This window comes from Camarhynchus parvulus, chromosome 1 (genome assembly GCF_901933205.1).
Source record: "Camarhynchus parvulus chromosome 1, STF_HiC, whole genome shotgun sequence".
In the NCBI taxonomy this organism is placed as follows: Eukaryota; Metazoa; Chordata; class Aves; order Passeriformes; family Thraupidae; genus Camarhynchus; species Camarhynchus parvulus.
In genome coordinates, this window is record NC_044571.1 from 33,416,574 (window position 1) to 33,440,906 (window position 24,333).

General features: G+C 41.4%; 1 protein-coding gene across 3 annotated transcripts in view; it reads right to left on the bottom strand.

Annotated features, from left to right (window-relative positions):
* The window catches only part of CYFIP1 (cytoplasmic FMR1 interacting protein 1), a 76,639-nt gene extending 52,306 nt beyond the window's left edge, over positions 1-24,333 (bottom strand). The window contains exons 1-8 of one of the 3 annotated variants that reach the window (XM_030962194.1): positions 24,121-24,333; positions 6,436-6,559; positions 5,780-5,869; positions 4,895-4,972; positions 3,757-3,858; positions 2,084-2,265; positions 909-1,005; positions 647-775 (exon numbers count right to left, since the gene is read on the bottom strand). In XM_030962194.1, coding sequence (XP_030818054.1) covers positions 647-775; positions 909-1,005; positions 2,084-2,265; positions 3,757-3,858; positions 4,895-4,972; positions 5,780-5,869; positions 6,436-6,552 — 795 coding nt within the window. In that variant the 5' untranslated portion in view covers positions 6,553-6,559; positions 24,121-24,333. Of the gene's footprint in view, positions 1-646; positions 776-908; positions 1,006-2,083; positions 2,266-3,756; positions 3,859-4,894; positions 4,973-5,779; positions 5,870-6,435; positions 6,560-24,038 lie in introns of all 3 variants that reach the window. The other 2 variants (XM_030962027.1, XM_030962114.1) reach the window with 2 other exon arrangements.

Below are 24,333 nucleotides of genomic sequence, written 5' to 3' on the forward strand. Positions count from 1 at the left end.
ATAGAATGTAAATGCTCTAGGAGTTCATGTGTGGCTTCAGAAGACTTTCCTTTACTCCTAATAAACAGAGCTCTTCAAAAGTTAAACACTGAAGTGTCTCAAAACATTTGTCATGAGGCATATTTTTAGCTCTTACTCTGTATCTTTTCTTCCACTGCAAGAAATGCAGCTGATAAAATCAGCCACATTTCACATTGCCCAGCACCCTCTTATTACAGGTACATAGTCCAGCTAACTAAACTGACTAATTAATCCTAATTTCAAGACACTTGTTCCTTGAAATATTTGATACACAGCCTCACTTCCAAAAACTTTTTAAATAATCTTGCCACATATCTAAAATAAAGAGCAGTAGTTCCCTTCTGCTATCACTATACTTTATACAAACACAATTTCATAGAGTTGGATGCAGTCCAAAGGGGTCAGCTTCAATTTATGAAAAACAAAAATGGATTAAAAGCTTTCAAATAATTTTAGCTTGTAATACAACAAAAAGACAATAATGGGGAAAAGCAGTTATGCGAATTATTTGCTTAATCTGGTTCCTTTTAAAAAAACAAAAACAACCGGAAACAATCTGGAATTCAAACACCTGTTCCCTCCTCAACATTCTTTTTTTTTAATTTTGTACCCAAAAGAAACCTACTTTCAAAAGCATATGTTTCTCACTGGGTGTTAGATACATTTTGTTTTCATAGTAGTCCACACACAAATTCACAATATCTGCAAGCAGCTCTTCATAGCCAACAATCACCTCCAACTGCTGCTGCAAAGACTGGAGAAAAAAAAAGGATATTAGTTAACTAGTTACACTGACTGGGAAAAAAGTTACTACCAAACTGGAAGAGCTTTATTTTAATACTTTTGCAAAGCATTAGGTAACTTGCAAGAAGACAATTCAAGCTTACTTGTGTTATCTTGTTGTGGTTGGCAAGGAACATGGAAAGGTTCTGAGATTCTTGAATGGACTGAGGATCTGCCATTTTCCGCAGGAACTGAGCAGCTCTTTAAAAACAGAAAAAAAACTATATTTCCCTTGGCCAGGACTGTTTGTAAGTAAATCTATCTCTTCAAAAAAAAGGTGAAAAGTTCACTAGAAGACAGAGATGAACCTAATTTATCTAAAATAAACTGGTTTGCTATCCTGAATTCCTCACTACACTCCTACTTAGGTGGTCCAATAAAAAATTAAATGAAAAAACAAATGAAAAACCATTGGCTATACCCTTCAACTGGCTGCAGCTGTGGCTCTATAGATCCAAGCCACTCAACAACCCAGGAAAAGTCAGTCTTCCAGAAAACAAACTTTGGCCTCCAGAAATACACCTCCAAAGAAAAAGAAAGGCAAACCAAGTAAGCTTAAGAGGTCTCAAGGCCCAACAACTACAACAGGTGGAGGTAGAAACTAAATCTCACGTAAGTAGAAACAACACAGGTAAATTTGGCTAGTCATTGAGTGAATAGTTTTCTGCATGAAAGACCACAGATGCTAGAGCTGGCATAAAGCTGACTTTCCCTGTTGTTCTGACCACTGTGTTCAATAGAAGATACCTGATACCATCTGGTAGCTCATGTACAAAATTTGGCCACAGGTATCTCACCCCCTCCCTTCCCTGCTATACCTGCAATCACAATGATTTTGAACAGCAAAGATGAAACATCTTAAGAACGAGTATAACAATTCTCAGCTAAAAATGTCAAAAGCGGATCCCAAGAATAGAATTGATCAGAACAGGAGTAGCACAAGTGACCAGAAAGCCAGCTTTCTCTCAAATTTAAAACCAGAAGCTTTACTGAACAAAGTATATGCATTGCATTTAGCATACACAAAGACAGAAGTATTTGACAGCTTGGCATTAAAGGCAGAAAAACCTTTTGCTGCTGGAAGAAGAGCACAAAGAAAACAGATGTATTCAACTGCCTAACTGCAGTCAAGACACCCCTAGTTTCAAGATAGCCTGCCCCACACGTGAAGAGACTATTTTTGAAGAAAAAGCTGTGAGAAAAAAAGCAACTGCTGCCACCTCGTGGGAGGCCTGAATGCTGGCAGCAAAGGCCGGGTCCTGCTGCCCCCTGCACTCACCGCTTGTAGGCTGAGTGGTCATTCTTCACGCTGCACTTCATGTTCTTCAACTCATCCAGCACGGCAAACATGTTGATGAACTTGCCCAGTGTGATCAGATAGGCTTCAGACACAAAGTCCTTCCTTCTCTCTGCGTGGCACAAACGCCTCACCTCCCCACAAAACCGTTCAATGGCATTTCTCTAATGGGGGGGAAAAGACAGAAAAACAGGGAGTAAAAGCCATGACATTTCCAGGGAGAAAGAGCTGGTTCAGTGAAAAGCTCCAGTGAAGCAGAAAAATGTTTATATTATGCAAAACTAGCAAGGTATGAGTACAGGCCTTTCAGCTCCTCCACTGTGTACTTGATGTCTGCTGCAAGTGTCACCAGTGATTTTTGCCACCAAGCTTGCCTGACACAAGAGCCAAGGCTCTTCTTTGCAGATAAAAGTAATTAAAAGTACAAATAAAATATAGGGCAAGGCAAGGAGTAATATTTTTAAACTAAAAGAGGGTCAATTTAGATTGGACATAAAGAAGTTTTTTTTACAGTGAAGGTGGTGAGGCACTGGACCAGGTTGCCCAGAAAAACTGTGGATGCCCCATCCCTGGAAGTGTTCAAGGTCAGATTAGATAGGGCTCTGAGCAACCTGATCTAGTCAAAAATATCCCTTTTTCACTGCAGGGGGGTTGGATTATATGGTTTTCAAGATCTGTTCCAACTCAAATTATTTTGTGATTCCATGAAATTTAAAATCCCTCAGAAAAATGGGATTTCATACTCTTTGGTAATGAAGTATATATGAATTAAAAGGCAAATTATAGGAACGCTCCCTTCAAACAAACAAACAAAAATCCACAGCACACTGTACATGCCAGCTCTGTTAAGTCATCCTGGCACATGTTTATTTGAGGGTTTATTTCCAAGCACACACCAGGGCCATTTCAGATCAGGATTACAAATACAAAAAAGACAGCAACTTCAAACATAAAAGGGAATCTGTTCTGACTTTAAAGCTCTAATCTGCTTGAATGAAAGGAGATTGAATGAAATGCAACATTTCCTGTTGTCTTTCCCAACTGGGGGTCTTACTGAGTACAACAATCTCCTCCTTCCTGTGTGCTCCGGGCCTCACAGGCTCTAGCTGCTCCACTCTGAATAATGCCTGGAAACATCCTCAGTCCATTGAGATAGATGGCAAGCTGCCAGGAGGGAGGAGAAGGCAAGACAGACTGCTATTCTCCAGCTCGGGTGGCTGGCAGGTCACAACAACTGGGTTAGCTTGCCTCAATTATGAATCGCCATAGCAAAGCTGCACCTGCTGCTCTGCTGTCCAGACTTGTGGATCCCTCACTCCACAGCAAATGGTTTCTGTGCTGAGATGTTTTCATTATACATGTGAAACACATTATATTTCTATTTCCTTTCTTCCTGAAGTGACAGGTCTCTGTACCCATGTGCTGCATAGGGACTATATGCAATTACATTTGGTTTTATGTTGATAGTCTTAATGGAGATTGACTCAAATTTTGAAGACAGGCTTTAAAAATTCTGCCCTTCTGTAAGAGAATATGGTGTGTTTTTTCTAAGATATAATGACTAGGTTCAGTACCTGAGCACACAATATAAAATATACAAAACAGGAATATAAAATTACAAGCCTACTGACAAACTTTGTTTCCATTCCTTTTACCTGAAAATACATAAAATTCATCAGTTTTGTGACTTCTGGCTCCAGAACTTCCACAGTTTTCTCATAAATTTCTACTCTGTTAGGCTGCTCGTTGCACTTGACCTGTGGATAATTAAAGAGGTGGTTATACTTGGAACTTCCCCTGATAAAGCCTCAGCAGCTAAGATCCTGAGAAAACGCAATATCATCCTAAAGAGACAAACTTAAAGACAAAAATTTCCAGGTTTGGTAATCTTATGCTAATCTTCTAAGCTTAATTGTGCGTAAAAAAAAACCCAAAACAATCTAAGATTGTCCTTCTACCTTACAGTGAGTAATTTAGTTGTCAAACACCTCTGTAGGGTGCGTAGGGTGTAACCTTTCCACATTAAGCCACTTGCTCAAAATCATGCACTAAAATAGGGCCAGAACTGTAAATTAAAACAGATTACATGACTTCCACTCTAAATATTTAAACCACAGGATCAGCCTTCCTAGCATTTCAGTATAAAAATAATTGCATTACTAATCTGTAAAAAAGGAAGGACTCAACTCATGGTAATAATTGTGTTCGGTTTTCTGACGCCCCTTAATATTCTTCCCACCCCACTCCTGTACAGCCATTCCCAGACACTTGAAGCTGGCCTGTGCCCTTTTCACAGCAGGAGTTTTACAGATCAAGAAAGCACTGTGTAGCTCTGACCTTTAGAAAGTGGCTAACTTGGAGTAGAAGTGTCTAGAAATTTACATGTTTAAAACCTGAATGTTAATCCTTACATGCTATGCAACCTGTTTTGAATTTAAGACTTAAACTGGGGAGTGGGAGGAGTCCATTCTCTTGACTGAAATATTGACCTCAAGCAGATCCCACAAACAAAAGTTTTCCTTTTAAAGCACATTACCCCTATACTGCTCTTGATCCAAAAAGACTGACACGCACCCCATGTGGTATTGCTATAGATGCCTTATAAAAAAAATAAAGTCCAACTGGTCCCCAAGTGCTAAATGACACTGTTCTATGGCATGCCCAGCTTCACAATTCAGGAATCAAAGTAGGCTTCACTTTGGATCTCGCTGACAAATCTCTGTCTGTGTAATTCCACCCCAAAACAAGACAGAAGTTCACACATTGCACAACAGTAGAGTTTTCATCCATTACCTGGGGAATGGCTCTCGAGCAGCTTCTCCATGTGTATAACATGATTGCATATTCCTGGCCTTCTTCTAGCATTTCATTCTGTAGGGAAGACACTCAATATAATTAGGAACTGTAATACAAAAGGATTGTATCCATGTGTCTTCTGTCATTCCAAGCCCATGTCCAAATGAACCTATTTCTCTTATCAGAATGTGTATGTACAAACACACATGCATTGCATGCTGAATGATACATCATCAATTATTATCTCTCCAGATTATACTGGTTTATTATACTGTTTTTTTTCTTCCCAAAACTAATGACACTGTTATCTGTAAGCATAAATAGAAATGTTAATCTTGGGGTGGGGAGGGTGATGGGATTTATTCTTCTTTTTAAATTCAGGGACCCCAGGTGGGATGTTCAAGGATGAAAGAGTCAGCACATGCAGAGCAACTTTCTACATGGCAAAGGAGAGGTACAACAATATCCAAATAATCAAAACAGGTAAATGAGTAACCACATAATTTTAAAAGTAGATTAATGTAAACATACATAATTTTAAGTAGCATGTTACCAGGTGCTATCTGCCCATTCCAAAGTTTGTGAACTGGCCTCTAGAATTATAAGACATATTATTCCTAATTTTCCAAGAATGCCATGAAAGACGGGAACCTTTGAACAACATTAGTTGCTCAAGAAGAAAGGCAATTAAAAAAAAATTTTAAGAAGCGTGTTTGAAAAAAACAGAAAAGCCACACACTTTTGCATCTTACCTTCCCCTGGAGGTAGGAAGTAGGTAACCTGTTATCTGTGACCATAATTCTTTTAATGAACTGCAAGAAGACACATTCCTCTCCTCCTGTTTTATGCAATACAAAAGTGTGTATTGGAACATCTACTTACCATGCTGGAATGGACTGTAGCTTGCTCAATGTATCTTGCAATACCAGTGACAAATGCATTTCTGTCTTCAAAATTAGTGTTGAAGTTTGGCTGCAGAGGAAAGAAAAACATGGAATTAAGTCTTCTGTAGCAGCAAGTCTCCTATGAAGGAAAACTGAGGACCTGGCATTTTTCAGCCTAGAAAAGAGAAGGTTCTGGAAAACTTTATGGCAACATCCAGGACCTAAAGGGGTCCAGCAAGAGAGCTGGAGAGGAACTTTGCACAGGGGCATGTAGTGACAGGACAAATGGGAAGGGATTCAAACTGAAAGTACTTTAGATTAGGTATTAGCAAGAACTGATTGACTGTGAGGGTGGTGAGGCACTGGAACAGGCTGCTCAGAGAAGCTGTGGCTGACTCATCCCTGGTAGTGTTCAAGGCCAGGCTGGATGGGGCTTTGAACAACCTGCTCTAGTGGAAGGTGTTCCTGCCCATGACAGAGGGGCTGGCCTAGATGATCTTTAAAGTTCCTTCCAACCCAAACCATTCTATGGTTCTATGAAAATAATTTTTATATATATATTGCCAATATAAACACAACTTGGTTTGGGCAAAATGTACTCTTTCTTAACAGCACTGGGAAATGGAAAAACCTTTTCCTCTAAAGAGAAAATACCTGGTAGAGAAGAGATGAGGGTGGGGGCTCAATACACGGTTGCTGATCTGGCAATGGTAATTCTTCCAAGAGATCCACATTGGACAAGGCATCCTCCAGAGTTACTTGAGCAGTCATTTTGCACCTGGTTAGAAAATACATACATAAATGTAGATATGTAGATGTGTACGCCTAGATATAACTTTAAATGTGTTACTATATATATGGTAAATAAATAACATGAAGAGCAGGCAACTATTTATATTGTGGGAAATGGGAAGTTTCCCTTCAACCAAAACAGAAGGGAAACAGTCAAACAGAAACCCAGTTGACTTTCAAATACAAGTTTAAATAAAACTTTTCACACTAACATCCCTGTCCTTACTTTTAGGACTCAAGAAATGTTTCTCCTCCCCCACTGCTGGACACCAGAAATAGATCAAAAATAGAGGAAATGATGATGATTCTAAAGCTCAATTTTGAGCCAATGTACTTTCAAAACTTCATGCACTACAGCTTCTACAACCAAATCATGTTCAGGAGACCAAGCTGTCAAAAGGTGCCAGTTCCAGTGTTTCATGTCCTAGGACAGCCAGATCTGCTTTGGGTAGCTGATGAGAGACCCCTCAAGGCCATGGCAATCTCCATAAACCTTTGCAGCTGCTGTTACCTGGGGTTCTGAACCAAGAAGGGCAATGGGAAGAAATCTGGGCCATCTGTGACCAGTGACCAAGCACTGGAACAGGCTGCCCAGACAAATTGTAGACTCTCCTTCACTGGAATTTTTCAAGAACTGTCTGGCTGCAATTCTGTGCCATGTGCTTCAGCAGGGAGATTGGACCAGGTGAGCCACTGTAGTCCTTTCCAACCTTACCCATTCTGTGATGTGGTGAAAATTTACTAAGAAAATGTGGGGTGGAACAACTCAGTCACCCACTTTTGTATCATGATCTACTCATTCTCCTCAGTGGAGAGAAAAAAAAATAGATTTTTAAGGTAATATCTCTAATTGGGATGTCTCCTTTTTTTGAGAGTTATTTCCCCCCATTTACTAGAGAAAAACCATACACCTATGGTGCAAGGAGCAGCTGAGCACTGCCCTCAGCTCTAACCAGGAGGAAAGGAACAATGAGCACCCACATCCCAGAGGAACAGGACCCTGCCTGGCATGTGACATCCCGTGGGCTTGTTACATCCCCACATATAGGGAGGGTACAAGCAGATCCCAATGCAGCTTTGACAAAAACTCAGTTCAAGACAGCTGGTATGGGCTGGTGATCCCACCACTCACTGCACTTTTATTGGCCTGGCAGAAACACCTCCTCACTTTCTCTTGCCTAATTATAGATTCCTGCAGAAAGATCCACAGAAAAAGCCTCCCCTACCTCCAAGGAAGGGCTCAGCTGACAAAAGAAACCAGAACCAAAACCTAAACCCAAGGAGAGAAAGCAACCAGGAGGTTGGAATTAAGCAACTATCTGTCTATCTCCAGAGACCAGCCCTGTGCACCAAGCCATTGCTGCAAAGCTAATGCACCACATATGGAGAGAGCTTACCAACAACTTTATAAACAACAACCAACAGGAAGACTCATAGGTCTGTTTCTTCTTGAATGCCCAGCCCAAACCTTGCTGCCAGCCTGAGCATATCAGTTTTGTTAAAATAAATAAATAAACCAGTGCTCGTATTGTGCAATTTGTGATCCTTGCCAAAAAGGGATGAAGGACTGGACTGACAGGAGTGCTGGCTGGCAAACCTGTGCCAGGATGTTTGCCCAACACCTGCCTACACCCAGATCCAACACAAGAACCACACTTATTCTCAAATAAGATACCAAAGAACATGGTGTCCTTCCTTCAATAAATCAACACATGCTAAAAAACTTCCATGGCTGGGCAAAAGTCCTGTGGGGAGGTCAGACTGAACAGTTTTACCCTAGAGAAAACTGAGCTGCCAAGCAGTCAGAACATCTACAGATGAGTCTATACCTATAGGCACTTTATAGATGAGTCTGAGTATCTATAAATCAAGCTTTAGCTAAAAAAGAAAACAGATCAACTGAGAGGCTCCTTCCAACTTGACACTCCTCTTCCTCTTAGCCTCCCTGTCAAAGTAGAAACACCCAGTGGGCAGCTGCTGTGGGATGTGCTGGGGGTGGGATCAATGGGCCCACAGTCCTCTCCCCCATCAGACAGGCAAATGGCCACAAAGCATTGGCTCCAAGAAAGCACCACAAAAATTGTTCTGAAACCCATAGTGAAGAATGGCCAGTCATTCTACACCAAAAACTACTGCAACTATCTGTGTAAAGGGGAGGTGTCACTGCATGCAAGGTAAGTATCATCACCCTCTCCCCAGTCCACACATCTTCCTTCTCCTCCTAAAACACAGTCCACCCTGACTTGGGCCCCTGCTATTGAAGAGAGACAGGTATTCACAAAATCCAAGCTCATGACTTTTACTTCCTCAGCACTACAAGTGAATATTCTGAATATGTGTCCTGTACATCCCAATCCTGAAAGCACACCTGCATGCTTTTGGCCTCAATATTTGCTCCTGTGCAGCTGATTCCTCCAGCATCAGCTAAGTTCAGACTATAAGACATGAGATTTGTTTTTAATACTTAGAAAACAATTTAAAAATAGAACCCAAAATCCCACCTGACTTACACTGCTATCTATTTAATAGCACAGGTCTGGGAAACCCTCACTAACAGGCCAGGGGTGCAAGTAAGAAACAAAAGCTTCCTGCTGCCCTCTGGGTTGTGAAAAGAAATACGGGAAGGAACATTTTTTGAAATCCTTCAGCATGATTTCCCAAAGCTCAGAATTTTTCAAAGCAGGAACACAAAAGCCATTGGGCACAGACAGTTGTAAATGTCCTCTTGCTCTGAGGTTGCTCGCTGACAGCTCCGCTTTGCGATTTTGCCAAAGGAATCCACAAGCCTGGCATTTCATTGGCCAAGTTCAATGTCCCTGCTCCCCAGCCTTTGCACTCCAGTATCTAGCAAGACACGAAAGAGGAAGCAGCTCCTTCCTGCCCAGCTTTGACACATTTGCAAACGTTGCAAGAGTGTGATTCATATTTCCCCTCTGACTCCCCAGAAAAGAGCAGAGGAGTTTTGACAACAGCAACAGCAGGACGACAGCTGGAACCAACTCAGGGGTTTTCTCCCCTTCTTTATCTTTGTTGATAAACAAGCTCCAAAAGATAACAGCTGTTTCTCATTTACAATGATGAGGGGCTGGCAAAACCAGATTTTTCTTTCCCCTAAGCTCAAAAAAATTAATTTAAGAAAAGCTAAAATTCCCAACACACAAAATTGGATAGCTCTGCTTCCTTAATAGTCATGAGTTTTTAAAAAATGAAGTTACTGGGCAGGAGAGCTAATATTTTAACAGATTCCTTTATGGCAGAGAACATCAGAAACTTCAGACCTACTTAAAAAAAAGTTTGATTAGGAGTTTACATAAGTGAGAACAGACTAAAATGCTGGATCCATACTCATCATTATAGTTACACGAGGACACTTACCTAAACTGATTTTTTTTTCCACACTAAATTCCTACAAAGCTGTGTTTTCAGTTCTGTACCCACATGAAATTCCCCAGGATAGCTTTTCTCAGGCAGAGGACACGTAAGTATTACTTCTGGAGCAATATTTTTCTCTTTGGTATCTTTTTATGACCCATCCTTAAAGCACTAAAGTAAAATGCACGAACAAGAACATATTTTCCTGGTTGTACACAACTTAATTAGCGAACATTCAACATTCATGGTCTGACATTCTCCCTTGAGGAGAGAGAATCACACACACCAGCCAGCTGTTTTACTAAACGTTGGTGTTTGATGAGCACACACAGCTTTCTAAGCAGGGAAGAGCGATGCCTGTGCCGATTCCCAGTTCCTTTTTCTGGATTTCAAAGCATAAAAAATCCCTGTTTGAAAAGAACTTCAGTCTCACAGTACCAAGTCCCACCGTGTCCAAGGGTCAAGAGATATCAGTCCCAGGGTTTGGGTTTTTTTTCATTATGTTAGTGAAAGGCCACAGAGTAGCTTAAACCAGGATATCCTCTTTTTCTTCATTTCTGAAGGAGATGAGCACCACATGGGCCTGACCTGCTCAGAACAGCTTGTGCTGTGGGAGAAGTGCATTGAGCTGTCCCCCACATTTTGTCCATGTGAAAAATCAAGCCAAAAAAAGGAAGCTCTTCTAGCATTGTTTACATTTTGATATAACTTCAGAACCAGATTATTATTGAAAATATTCACAAAAAAAGAGCTGGCAACCTTTTTAAAATGTCATAATTCTGCACCATTGCTCTCAGCCCTGCAACTGCATGTAAACAGTGTCCTGCTAACAACATTGATTTGATATCTAGAGGAAATGATTGCCAGTCCTAGTAGAGATACCATTTCCACATCTCCATCCCTACAGAATAATGTCTAAGTCTTTGCAGAAGGTCTGTATTCTTAATTCTAAGCATATCAGAAAACAGCCAGCATGCATCTCTCAGCCATGCTCCTTTGGGCCTCCTGAAGCTTCAGATTATTTGTAAGAAAATATGAACAGGAGCATATTATGGGGAAAAATGTTTTGGACAAACAAACAAACAAACAAACAAAAAACACACAAAAAAACAAAAACAAAAAAAACTGACCAGAAGAAATAATAAGAACTAGAGAAGATAAGGACAGCAGATAATAGAGCATTAATTTCAGAATCACTGTGAGAAAAAGGATGGCTGGAACTATTCTGTTCTCAAACTTAGAGGTAAAAAAAAATTCCCCCAAATACTAGAGAGTTAAGTAATAAGCTTTTAAGCTTTCTTTCAGTGATAAGAGTTAAGCAAGACTCAGCCTATTAATAGCTGAAATAGGAAAAAATATGCTTGATGATACAAGACAGTTCTTATACATGTTCAGTAGGAGTGTATAGAATCCAACAAATATAACTTGTAGTTATATAAATGTGGGTAAGGCAAATGAACTTAGATAACTGTACCCTTACTGAGATCTTCTTATAAGTGTAGAAATTACCACATGGTTCCTCTTTAGCCTATGGCCAAGACTTCCCAGAAATGTCCTCTAATGGTCTTATGAAATTATCCAGATGAGTTTCAAAAAGACATTGATTCCCAACATTAAAGTTCTACCTCAAATAATTGGGTTTGATGACATCTACTTGCTGGTGAAAAATAAAGCCCTTCACCACAAAAGTTATCAGATGCAAAGTTATGGCTGTGTGAGACAAGACAGGGAGATGATGAGGTTGGTATCATGTTACCACAAAGCATTTCAAAAAACCCAAAAGGTACATTGAGTATCTTGAAAATACACAGGAAAAGAATGGAAAGTCCTTGGAGAATACAGGCACATAAGCCATTTAAATTACTTGTAAACTGTCATTATCACCTGCACTAAGATTGTCAAGTGATCATTCCCACAGAAAACTGATAAAGAGTATAATTCAGTCAATTCATAGTATAATTAGTATAGCTAACTATACTAATTAGTATAATTTGTATAAATAGTATAATTAATATCTATAGAAATAAAGGCAGAAAATATCAAGCTACAGCGAAAGCCAATTTCAGAAGATTTAGACACAGCAAGCAGAGGCATTTACTTTATGACAATTCTTGCTTTACTTTATGGAAGTTGGAGTAACAATGTTAAAATTCCCTGAAATAAACAAAAATAATTAAAATCTAAATCCCACAGCTGACAGGCACTTTTTTCCTTTGCATCACTCACTCAAAGGCTTGACACCCTGAGGGTATCTAAGCACCCTCACTTTGAAATCTCTAAGGATTTATCCTCACACAACCATCAGAGCAGTAAGCCAGCAGGCTGCCCTCTTGAAGCACACTGGATTGCCACAGATAACAATCTGGAAATGGATTTCCAGGTGTTTTTTGCTGTCAGCTCCTTACAGTACATCTCCTGGTACATTGCTGCATACTGGAAAGATCAGACAGTGGACACAACTGTGTCTATTGCAATTCTTGCTTTACTTTATGGAAGTTGGAGTTACAACGTTAAACTTCCCTGAAATAAACAAAAATAATTAAAATCTAAACCCCACAGCTGACAGGCACTTTTTTCTGCAGTGACAGCAGAGCAAACCTCTCCTGAAGTCCTGTACTCTTCAGAGCAGCCCAACTACTGCTACTGTCTCTTTTGACAGACCCTCTCCCTCCTTGCCCCAAAAGGCACATCCATCCCAGCACCTCTGACAGCACCTGGGAAGAGCTAAACGTGCAAAGATTTGAGTCACTGCTGAATCTCAGGGTGAGAAGAGTCAGAGGAACACCAGCATTGATCTTATCTCACCATTCTTGATACCATGGTACACACTACACCAGTATCTTAAATACATCTCTGGGTTAAAAAAAAAAATAAAATTGCTCTCCATATCTTTTAACTTTATCTAACCAAAAGCTCACAGAAAACTGAGTTTAAACTGAGCATGCATCCATTCAAAATGCAGATATTTACACTTCAAACAGCCTGAAACAGCCCAGGAAAAGCACATCCTATAGTCACCAAACTGCAGGGCAAGTTCCCAGGCCTGGAGAGGAGAGTTTGGGGCCCCTGGTCACAAAGGGTTGGATCAGCAGCTCTGGGCTGCAGCTGGCAGCCAGGGCCTCACACCACGCTCTGAGCTGGGATCAGCACAGCCTGACCCACTCCAGCACAGCTTCTCTCTCTCTCCCCATGGCAGGAGAAGTTACCACAGAACATTCAGAGGTCTGTGAGTGGCACAAGCAAATGTGCTCAGCCCAGGGTAAGCCCTGGACACCAGCACACGTCCAACAGCAATAAAGCATATGCAAATATCAGCTGGAGAATGCAGCCCAAGGAAGGAGAGGTGCTCTGGGACATCCAGGGAATTGGTTTTGGTTACAGCATTCTCTACGTAACCCAAAAAGCTCTCCAAGACTGGAATTTAAAGCGGCAAAAAATTATTTCATATTAAAAATATGGAGAGGCATCATGCCAAAGAGTGAGTTAATTAAGGTGGAGTTTCAATGACAAAAAATTGCTGGACTACAGAAATTTTTGAATATTTTCTGACTTTGCAGATGAAAATAGTGTTTCATTTGACTGAAAAATTATGTTGGGAGGGGATGCCCCACGCCTTTTTGCAGTCCACTGGACACATTTTGGTTTTGAACAGATGCATTTGATCTCCAAGTGCTTGTACATGTTCCCAGGCTCAAAATAAGACAAAGAGGAAGTATGTCTACACTTTAAACAGCAATTTCCTTTGACACTGTGTCTCTTATTTCCCAAGTCTGCAAAAGCAGAATCTTTGAATCTTAAATTAAAATTCAGCATCACGGATACTGAAGATTTAAATTGCCGTGCAATCCATTAATTGAAATATGTATCCATATGAGTAGTTTTGCCTAAAATAAATTATTATATATTAATATAAAAATTAATAAATAAATGCTTTTTGCATAAATAAATCAAAGCTTACCCTACTTAAAATGACAGAAGAAAATCAGGAAAATTTTATGTACTGCAGTTGAACAGGAAGAAGAGAAGCATATTATTTACAAAAAAAAAAAAAAAAAAAAGAGAGAGAAGCAAAGATATTCCACAGTCCACACACTGAGGGAAATAAATTCAAATGAATGTATATTTAAAAAGATGACTGACTGGCCTGCTGATCTGGGGTCTTTAGGACAAACCACAGTAAACTCCATGGCAACTACTGGCAACATTCCCACAAGAATAGAATTGGTCAGCATAGAAGCAGAAGTTAAGTTTTATCCCTACAGCAACACAACATTTTCAGCTTTTTTGTCCCATTGTGTCATTTTTCTATATTATTGGATTGCAGAAAATCAATTAAATAATTTTACTATTAGGAAAATGTGATTAAATATTCAGTGTAATGTTCCTACCCAATTTAAACCATGAGATTCCAATCACAAAGGGCCCTTGTAATGGAAAGAGAACAAAAGGAATGGATTTTCTCTTCCAAGAACAGCACAGTAATTACAAAAATATTCATTTTTATTTCAAGCCTCCAAAATCTCTCTCAAAAACTCCCTTTTAGTTCTATTTTAATTAAATTTCAAAGACCTCAGCCATTCAACTGCTTACCTATCAATTCAGACTGAGAAGAAAACATTTTAACACCCTGATAGCTAAAGCACTTCAGAGAACAGCAACACGATGGATTTTCTCTGTTAGAATGCTCTTTTTCTGTGCTCTGGACAGGACAATCTGCCTTTTTGCCATGCAGATCAGCCTAAGATGTTCCTTTTGGGACCGGAGCTCCTTTCCGTTCCTAAGCAACAGATTTGCATAAGCTGAAGGAGCAAAGAAAAATGCTTTTCACATCATTTACTGGCCTGCCTGATTAAAGTAAAAGACAGAAGAAAGCAAACAGCAGCTGACAGTCCTTTGTGCAACAGATTTGACATACTGTTAAGCTTTCAAAAATACATCTGCGAATGGAATTTAAAACCAGACTTAATATGTGAAAAAGAGAAAAAAATTCCAGCACTGCATTACCTCATCCAAACATCATAGCAAGTCCCAGAAGAATGGCCATATAATAGAAATGATTAGTTTAGTATTAGACTCCTACAGGGTGATGTGGCTCACAATAACTGCAGGCTTCCACAAGCAGGCACAGACTGGGGGAAGAACATAAAGCTAATAGCATGGGAGGAAATTTTTTTTTCTTTAATTTTTTTTTTTTTAGCAAATCTCAGCTTCCTACATTAAAAGCTCTTTGTGTTCAGTCAAATGTGAATTTTTCATGCAATCCACACTGTTACCTGTCCAGCTTCTGTCTCCTGCAGGGACACATCCCAGTAAGCAATCTCCATCTCTGCCATCTCTTTATGCAAGCAATGCCTGTGCTATGATTGTGTAAGCAAGGTTCAAGTGCTCAGTGATACACCAGTCTTATCACCTGGAAAACTCAATTCTGGGCAGTATCAGTAAGCAACAGCAGCACCATTAATGCAACATAAAAGGCACACTTCAGTGAGTCAGTACAGTTCCTCCCACAGGCTAACCAAGGTCAGAAGGACAGCCCTGCTAAGGATGCTGTCATGGAGCTGAAATGGCTTGCTGACACACTGACCACCAGGACTCAGAGAAAAATTAGTTATGCTTGTCAAGTAACTTCCCTGTCAATATCCTGGATGAATTCAAGCACTTTCCAATAAAAGGAAGGTCTGGCATTCTACTATCATCACAGCAGATTAGGAATGGGGGAGTCTTGGGCTCTTTGAATGAAGCCTAGACCAAGACTGGTGAGTGATGGCAGTCCAGAATTGCCTTTCCTGAAGCCTGCCACTGTGTATATGTCTGCTAATGACTAAAACTAATGACTCCTTTTTACAGCCTCAGTAAGAAAACTGTCCCACAACTAGAGAACACAGTGCAACCTCAGCACTCCTGCACCATAGCACCTGGCTGGAGTCACTCTAGTTTTGCTAGCAAGGCACCACAAGACTGAATTTATCTTTTCCTGCTGTGTTAGCAGCCAGCAGGAGCACATACTAATTCTACAGCAGCAGCATCTGCAGTGGTTGATGATGATCCAGCAAGCAACAACGAGGTATTTCAAAGGGCAGTCTGGCCAGTACCATGCATCTGCAGCATCATTCTACATCTTGAAGCTTTAGAAAAGAGATACAACTTCCTGATGTCAAAATACAGGGTGAAATGCTATCCCTGTGTAGGAAGCTCAAGTGGAGGATGCACACACTTCAAAAATAAAAAACTAATTTGTCCATTCCACTTATCTTATTTGAGAATCCATTGTGATGGCATGGGAGAAGCCTAAGCCTCTAAAATTTCCTCCAAAAGTATCTCACTTAGATGAACAAGGAGGGAGGGCCTGTCTCTGAAGTTCATCCTGCAGCATGCAACCCCCCTCTGCAATGGAACTTGTGCTACAAGAATTCACAGAGGTGTTTTGTTTGGTTTGCTTTATCTGTGAACCAAAGTCTGAAGCCCAAGATAAGTCACAAATGTAAAAAAAAAATCTGCTGTTGATGGGGCTAGATGACTGAGATGGTTTGTGCTGGTTTACTAATTAGTTCTCACCGAATTGAGTTAGTTCTGAGTGAACTAACTAATGTACAGAATGAACTCCCTTCTGCAGTATGTGGTCTCTCTTCAGACTTCAATGAAGTTAGAGATTTAAGCATTGTTTCATTCTAGGTTAGGTGTGCTGAGATCTGTCTTGCTACACTTACTTGCCTTACCCTGTTAATATTCTCTGGTATTACACCTTTGAATTGCACTATTTCACCTTCCTGACCAACCCCCTCACCTTCTCTTTTTTGCATTCTTTTCCTCTCACCCAGTTCACTCCTCCACACCCCTTTTTAATCTTCTCAGTTTGCTGCCATTTTTGCATTCTGCTGATGCTGCTCTCTCCTGCAGCTGCACAAGCATTTCTTCTGTACTTGTTCCTGATCCTGCTGCTGCACGGGTGGTAGGAAGCAAAGCTGCACAGCAGTGCTCTGGAGCAGACTGCAGTTTAGCACTGAGGCACAGCACTTACAGCATGTGAAAACTGTAACTACAGCTGTGAAAAGCTCTCTCACTTCTTAGCAAAGGTAACACTCCCACTGCGAACATTCTGCAAAGAATGGGAAAGGGAGCAGCAAAAGCAATAACCATCCCAGAAAGGAGAAAGGAAAGCAAGTTCACATGGGATGAGCCTGGCATGGCTCAGGATGAAGTCTTCCATCACAGACTGCTCACACCTGCTCAGCATGGTCTCCTTGGCTGCCCTTGGTGTCTGGTGTACACAGAGTGCTGGTACTATAATCAAAAAGGGCACACTTGTGTAGGTGGGCTGAAAGGAGCTGGGGACGGGGGAACTGAGCACCCCAGTGGATGGAGGATGGTCATGTTACAGGAAAAAGAGATGAGCCTCAAAGATGGAGAGAAAGACAAGAGTCTGGAGGCTTCAGGTTTCCATCTAAGCAACAACAAAACCCCTCAGCCTTAGACAAACTGTTTATTTGGACTCATAGAATGACTTTGTTGAAAGGGACCATAAAGACCACACAGTTCATCTCCCCTTGCCACCAGTGAGAACACCTTCCACTAGACCAGGCTGCTCAAGGCTCCATCCAACCTGGCCTTGAACAGGGATGGGGCACCCACAGCCTCTCTGGGCAGCCTGTGCCAGTGCCTCACCACCCTCATAGTCAGGAATTTCTTCCATAGTTTTTAGCTAAATTTCATATCTTTCAGTTTGAACCCATTACTCCTTGTCCTATCACTACAGTTCCTGATAAAGCATGTGAGTTCTGCACTTTTATTTCACAGGAATGAATTTCACCCATTACTCCTTGTCCTATCACTACAGTTCCTGATAAAGCATGTGAGTTCTGCACTTTTATTTCACAGGAATGAATTTCACCCATTACTCCTTGTCCTATCACTACAGTTCCTGATAAAGCATGTGAGTTCTGCACTTTTATTTCACAAGAATGGAAAGAAATAAAGAAAAAACAACATTGTTTTCTCAGGGGAGGGGAGGGCAGCACTCTCCTTCCTTAGCCCAGTTACACAGAAGGCTGCCCCAGGGTCAGCCTTACAGCATCTCAGGGGAGTCTGCTTGGCACCACCCCTGCCTGTGGGAAGGACACCCTCCCCACCACTGCTGGGTGCAGCTGTCCAGGCAGGGGCAGCCCCCAGGTCTCCCTTGCACAGTGCCTCTGCATTTTGCATCCAGCTCCATCCTTACAGCTTATGTCCCCCAATGACACAACAGGCGTTCATTACACCCAGTGGGTTTTTTTCAATGCAAGCCTGCAGCTGAAGCTCTGGCTTCAGCGTTGCCTTATTTTGAGTTTAAAAATTTAACAAAGGCTTTAATAAAAGTTACTCTGAAAGAGAGGCTGTCTGCTGTCATTCCCACTCCTTCTCTATACCTGTAGGTACTTGGTAAGTCAACAATACAACAGTCTCCACTTTCAGTTAAAAAAAATTACACAGCTTCATCTGAAAAGTAAGTTGAAAGGTATTTTAGGCAAATTTGTACTATCCATGCTTAAAAGTAGCTTTTATTTATTATCTAAATCAGTACAATAATAATGTACAATTTTGCAAAATTACAGTATTGAAAAAGAAAACAAAATTTAAAAAAACCAAATCAACAAGTTTCAGAAGCTATTAAAAAATCCACTATTATGTGCATTTCTGTGAGGACAGAGTGAATCAGACAAGAAGTAAATAAAGGTTTAATAGTTCTCTTGAAAAAAACTAAGGAAATAGTACAGGACAGAGTAGAAGAGAAAACAAAATATTTTTCCTCAGAAAGAGCTCATCATCTGTAGTATTTTATACAAGAAAGTTCATAATTTCCGTGAAAATTCATCCAAAGCATTACTTCAGATATCACCTGACAAGCATTCACATGTATCTTGAGCCGTGTGTCATGACAGTTTGCCTGAACTTCACACTCAGAATCTATAATTCAGTGTACTCTCCTTATTGATTTTATATCACTGAAACCACTTAAAATAATTAGAGGTATACTGAAAGAAGGCTATAAATAGCTTCAGATCAACAGCATTTTTATTTCCTGCCAACAAAGTGTCCATGTCCCTGTCAGAATTCAAGTATTTTAAACTGAAGTACAGTACTAACATATTTTTATCTAAACCCTGGAAACAAATCTCTTGTATAGGTGTAGTGTATAAAGCAAGCATCTCCAAAAGCACCTTGTGTCATTTGCACAGCTGGAATCACTACTTAGCATGTCAACTCTTGAGACTCATGTACTAACATAAAACCACAGTACTGGTATTTGCTTCTAAAACCAAAAGCACAATTTATTTTTTTTTCTTTTACTTTAGAATAAAGTAATTCGTAAGAACATTACTGAGACTCAACCCTGCTAATCATTTGCAGAGAGTGTCATCTAGTAAGCATAAGTCTACACACTGACTGAATTCTTGAGATGCCTTTCAGTGGAGTGAGAGGAGGGGGGATGGCATTTTTTTCCACCAAATGAGCAATTACTGGCTTTAAAAAGTTTGTTTGTCACTCTATTACCTCCTGACCAACAGTGATGGAAAAGAGACCTGCAAAAACCAGCCACGTGAAAGGCTTGCTGAAAGACAGACTTTTAAACTGAGAAAATCTCACAGAATATGGCTCAAGCACAGAGAAATCCTACAAGTTCACCCCACAAATAACCACTTTGTAAGCTGGGAGCACTCACAAACTGGGAAAAGGAGGTCACCACAGCCTGCTGCCCTGGCATTTACCTCTGATGAAAGCAAGATCAGAAGTGCCAATTCTATATGTGTTACCTGACTACTTGAACAAGAAAAGCTTTAGCAAAGTTAACAAGCAGAACAACACACGAGTGTGGAGGACACTCACTTTAAGCTCTGCCTAGGCCACAGCATCTGTCCTGGCAACACACAGAGAACCACAGAACAACCACCCAGTCAAAGAACTACCATGTTCACTTTTACTTGTCTGCAGGCACTGAGAAGAGCACAGCAGGGACCTCACAGCTTGGCTAAGAGGGCTGCAAATCCACAGCAGACCAAGCTGGCTAAGTCCCACACAGGGGGTGCCTGGCAGGCAGGTAGTGTAGCAATGAAGGGATTCCCACCCTGAGAGCCCTCCTGAGCTCACCATCACACTGATGCCCTGCTGGGGTCCCTTCCAGCAGGAGCAGAGGTCTGGCAGAATGAAACAGCTACAGAAAATGTGGGGAAGGGATAGAGCAGCAGGACACAAGTGCTGCTCCTCAGGAGCAGGGACCACCACCATCCCCCAGCTGGGAAGGCTTGGAGAGATGGGCTCCCTCTCCAACACCCCAAGCCAGATCCGTGCTCAACTTGGCTGCCCACAACCTTAAATCACCTCTCCCACAATGGTCTTTCTGCAGAAAGGCTACACAGCTATAAATTCACTTGATATCTGCTGATGCTCAGCCTGAGAGAAAGGGGGTTTCTTTAAAGATGGCAAATGCCTGATGATTATTTGTACCATAACCTTTACCACTACTCCACTTTTTACAGTTTAAGTCCAAGATAGTCACTTTTCCCCCAAAACACTGAAGTGTGTGAATATAGGATTTTCTTCACAAACATTTGTGAGTGCACATATATTTACAGACATAACAGAGGCATACAGTAAACAGTACATACTAACACAGAGAAAAATCTTTCAAGTCTTATGAAGAAAACATGCTTCAGGATTTTCACCAGTGTGTTTACAAGAGATAAGGAGCTACCCAAAATATCTTACAACATTTTTGGTGCCAAGAGATAGAAAGATTAACTGCTGTTTTGCAACCTCTGTTTTCTTGTAGCAAGTCTCATCAATGCATCATACATTATTTTCACCACCAGAAAGGCAGTGATGTGGATTAATGGAATTACGTTTTAACAAAGCAAATCAATAGGCACTCTGTTATCAGCATTACACACCAAAGTGTGCCCCCGAGCCCTACTAATGTCAGCTTCTAAGGGCAGACATGCCGTAAAGAAGAACCCTGAACTGACATATGTAGTTTAAAATATAAAGCACCTTTACCAAGCTCTTTGTGAGTTTTTGTAGGGATACAGTCATATTTCACAATGTTGAAATGTCCTTCTTTCATTTTACTGCCTCAGCTCCGCACAAAAACCAGGACAAGGATAGGTGGCTTTCACTTGTTGTATACACAAATAACAAAGTAGCCAAAAAGTAGCAAGATGACCTTCAAGAGTAAAGTCTGCCAGAGGTCACTTGTAACAAGGTATATTTTCTACAGATCAGAAATTTACAAATCTGTTACATTTACTCCTCCCTCTTTGCCTCCCTCCCTGGGAACATGAAATGAATCCCAATCCCACGCGCACGGACAGATCCACCTCGAACCACTTCAGCGGCCACTCACGCCTGGGCTCTGCCAAGCTCCTGCAGCATCCCCAGGTAAACAAGCACCTACCTTGGTTCAAGCATAATTGCTTATTAACTTGGGGCTTGCCATAGTAGCTGCAGTTATTTTAAAATGTATAAACAGTGGAAATTCACACAGCCACTGTTCCAAGCAGTGAAGTCAATCGCACAGCTGACTTCCAGCTCAGCAGGGGAAAACTTGCTGCCCAGCATTCAAGTTTACTTTACTTGTTGGTACAGCAACAAGTAAACCAAGGAACCACTTGAAGAACTTGCCCAGAGAACATAGGGCAAAAACTGTAAAATGAAACCCACTTGATATGCACACATAGGCATGGAAATTACATTAAAATTAATTTTCTCTCATTGAAAGCAGTTCTAGCAGCTTTCAGGCCAGAGGATGAATACAACTGTTCTCACAAATAATGAGCTTTGTGGGGATTTTTTGTTCCATCTTTTTGTTCCAACCTTGCAGCTCAATTCCAATCACTCTGAATTTTCCAACTCAACCTCAATATCTTGGAAAACTTTGAGAAACAAACTTTAAAATAAAAATCAGATGATTCTGACAAGAGGGTTATGGCAAGGTTTTAAAATCTACCCTCGGGAACAAGCCACCTTCCAAGACAATTCTCTCCCAGAATGAATAAACAAAGCACTAACCAAAACTTAAGGAGTGTATCAGACAAACATCTAACATGGAACACAGAGCCAGAACAGATTTCTGGTAATTACTAATTTATGCTACAAAGTCAGCATAATGGACCAAGAGAATCTCTTGGTTTAAGCCCAGAAGACAATTTCCATCTAAGGCAAACTGAAGAAACAAGAATTTTGTTAACGAATACTTTGAATATTACAGGTGCATCACTAAAGCACTATGAGCTTTTTTATAAGTCACACATTCAGAACTTAAAAACTGAAAAGTCTGAATTGTTTGTGAAACATTCCCTTTCTTATAACATATATTTTTAAAAAAATTAAACAACTTAAACAATTTGGCTCCATTTAAATTTGAATGTTGTGATATCTATTATGGGAGAAATTTTCAATTAGCAGAACTGAGCACACCACTCCATTCAAACACCACTGTCAGCATCAGGACCCTCAAAAGAAACTGACAAACCCAAGACCTGTAAACAAAACAAAGTCTTTCAAGCAGGGATGTTTGGGGGTGGGAGTATTTGGGTATTTTCCTAAGACTCAGAGAGATTTATTCTCAGAATACATAAACAAGCTGACAACCTGAAAACCAAAGTACATTAGAGATATACCATCAAGTACATAGTCCCTATTAAAAAATAAATCTAAGCTGCTACAAAGAAAAACTGATGTACACTTTTTAGAGGGCAAGCCAAGCAAGCTTTGATGATACTGGGGTTAAGCCTTCCCAATGCTGTACAGACTTCTTCCAAATTCCTCCTCCTCCCTCCTGGCAGCTACAGAGACAACTGGCTGCCTACACCAGCCAGACTTCACAGACCAGTTGCCTGGGAAAACTTAAAGAGTCTTTTATACTAAAACAGGAGAAACTTCGTGTTTACAAAAGTTTAAAAAAAGTATTTTAGAGGTAAAAGTGGGACTTAGATGAAGTCAAGAATCAGAACTTAAGTAAGGAGCAGCAATGCTTTTTCTATCACATAGCTCAGACATTCTCTGAGCATAAAACAGTTTAAGTACAATTAATAAAAACATAATTCAGACATTGCTGAATTGCACTACAGTATTATTATAAATCCAATTTTGAAGAAAACACTACCACACAACACCGCATATTCATGTTCAGTAAGCTTATTATAATAAAGTTATGCCAAATAAGTAACTGGAATGCAATAAGGACTGGAGTCCTCATTAGCCTAAGCTTTCCATTTCCCACAGTTTACAGAAAAGCCTGCTATGACCTTCTAATTAAGAAGAAATTCCTCCTCCAATACACGCTCTCCAGCCAGCACTTGAGGCAGACTGGCTGCATCCCACAAAGGCAACTTCCTCCCAACAGCCTTGCTGGCACAAACAGCCATTTACATGTCTAAATGCTACTTCAACCTGCCATCAAACAGCACAGGAATAAAAATCAAGGCAATGAGAGCCTACTGAAAGGCAAAATATTAGCAGAGATGTTGATGAACTACAGGAATACTCAGAGAGATGAAGTGCATGTCTGTCTTCACCTCTGCTCATTACAGAGGAGGGATGGGGTGGCAGACCCTCCATCTGGGGATTTTCAAGCTTACAGTGCTGCTGCCATTACAGCATAGTTATCTTTACTGGACAATTCTCAAGTTCCTCATGAGGAAGTTATTCCACGTCCTTAGACAGACACTCCAGATCACCTCCTTCCTCTGAAGAGGGAAATGAACCTGCATAGAGCTTTTTACTTTTATTTTTTCCCCATCTAGCCCACTCCAAGACAGCCTAGGAGGCAGAACTGTGACCACTCGAGTGCTGCAGACACAGGGGCCACGCACGGGAGTGAACAAGCTAATCCTTACCCCCAGAAACAAAAACCAAGAACGGCTTTTCGGTGCCCACCGCTGAGGGACCCAGCCCGCCCGAGGCCAGGGCCGCCCGCCCGTGGCTCCGCACGGCCCTTCCCGCTCCGCCCCGGGCACCGCCCGAGCAGCGGGACCCCCGCGGCACCTCCCAGCTCCGGGGAGCCCCAGACACCGAGGGGGGGATGAGGCAACCCCAAATAAGAGTACGGAGCTCACGGTTACCAGCGAGAGGGGCGCGGCGGGGCGCGGAGCCCGCAGATGAAGCGCCCGAAGCCGGGGTAGGGCCCCGGGAAGCGCAGCTCACCCGCTCTCCGCCGGCTCCCGGGAGCGGCGCTGCCCGGCGGCGGGAGGAGCCCGTCCGTCTGTCTGTCCGTCCGGCCGCCCGGGGGCTCCGCTCGGCCCGGCCGCCGAGGGTCGCGTCGGCCCGGCGGCTCCGCTCCTGGGCCGCGCCTGGCAGGGAGTTTCCTGTCTGAGTCACTTCAGCCGGGAGTTGCGCAGGGAAACACCCTTCCTGCCG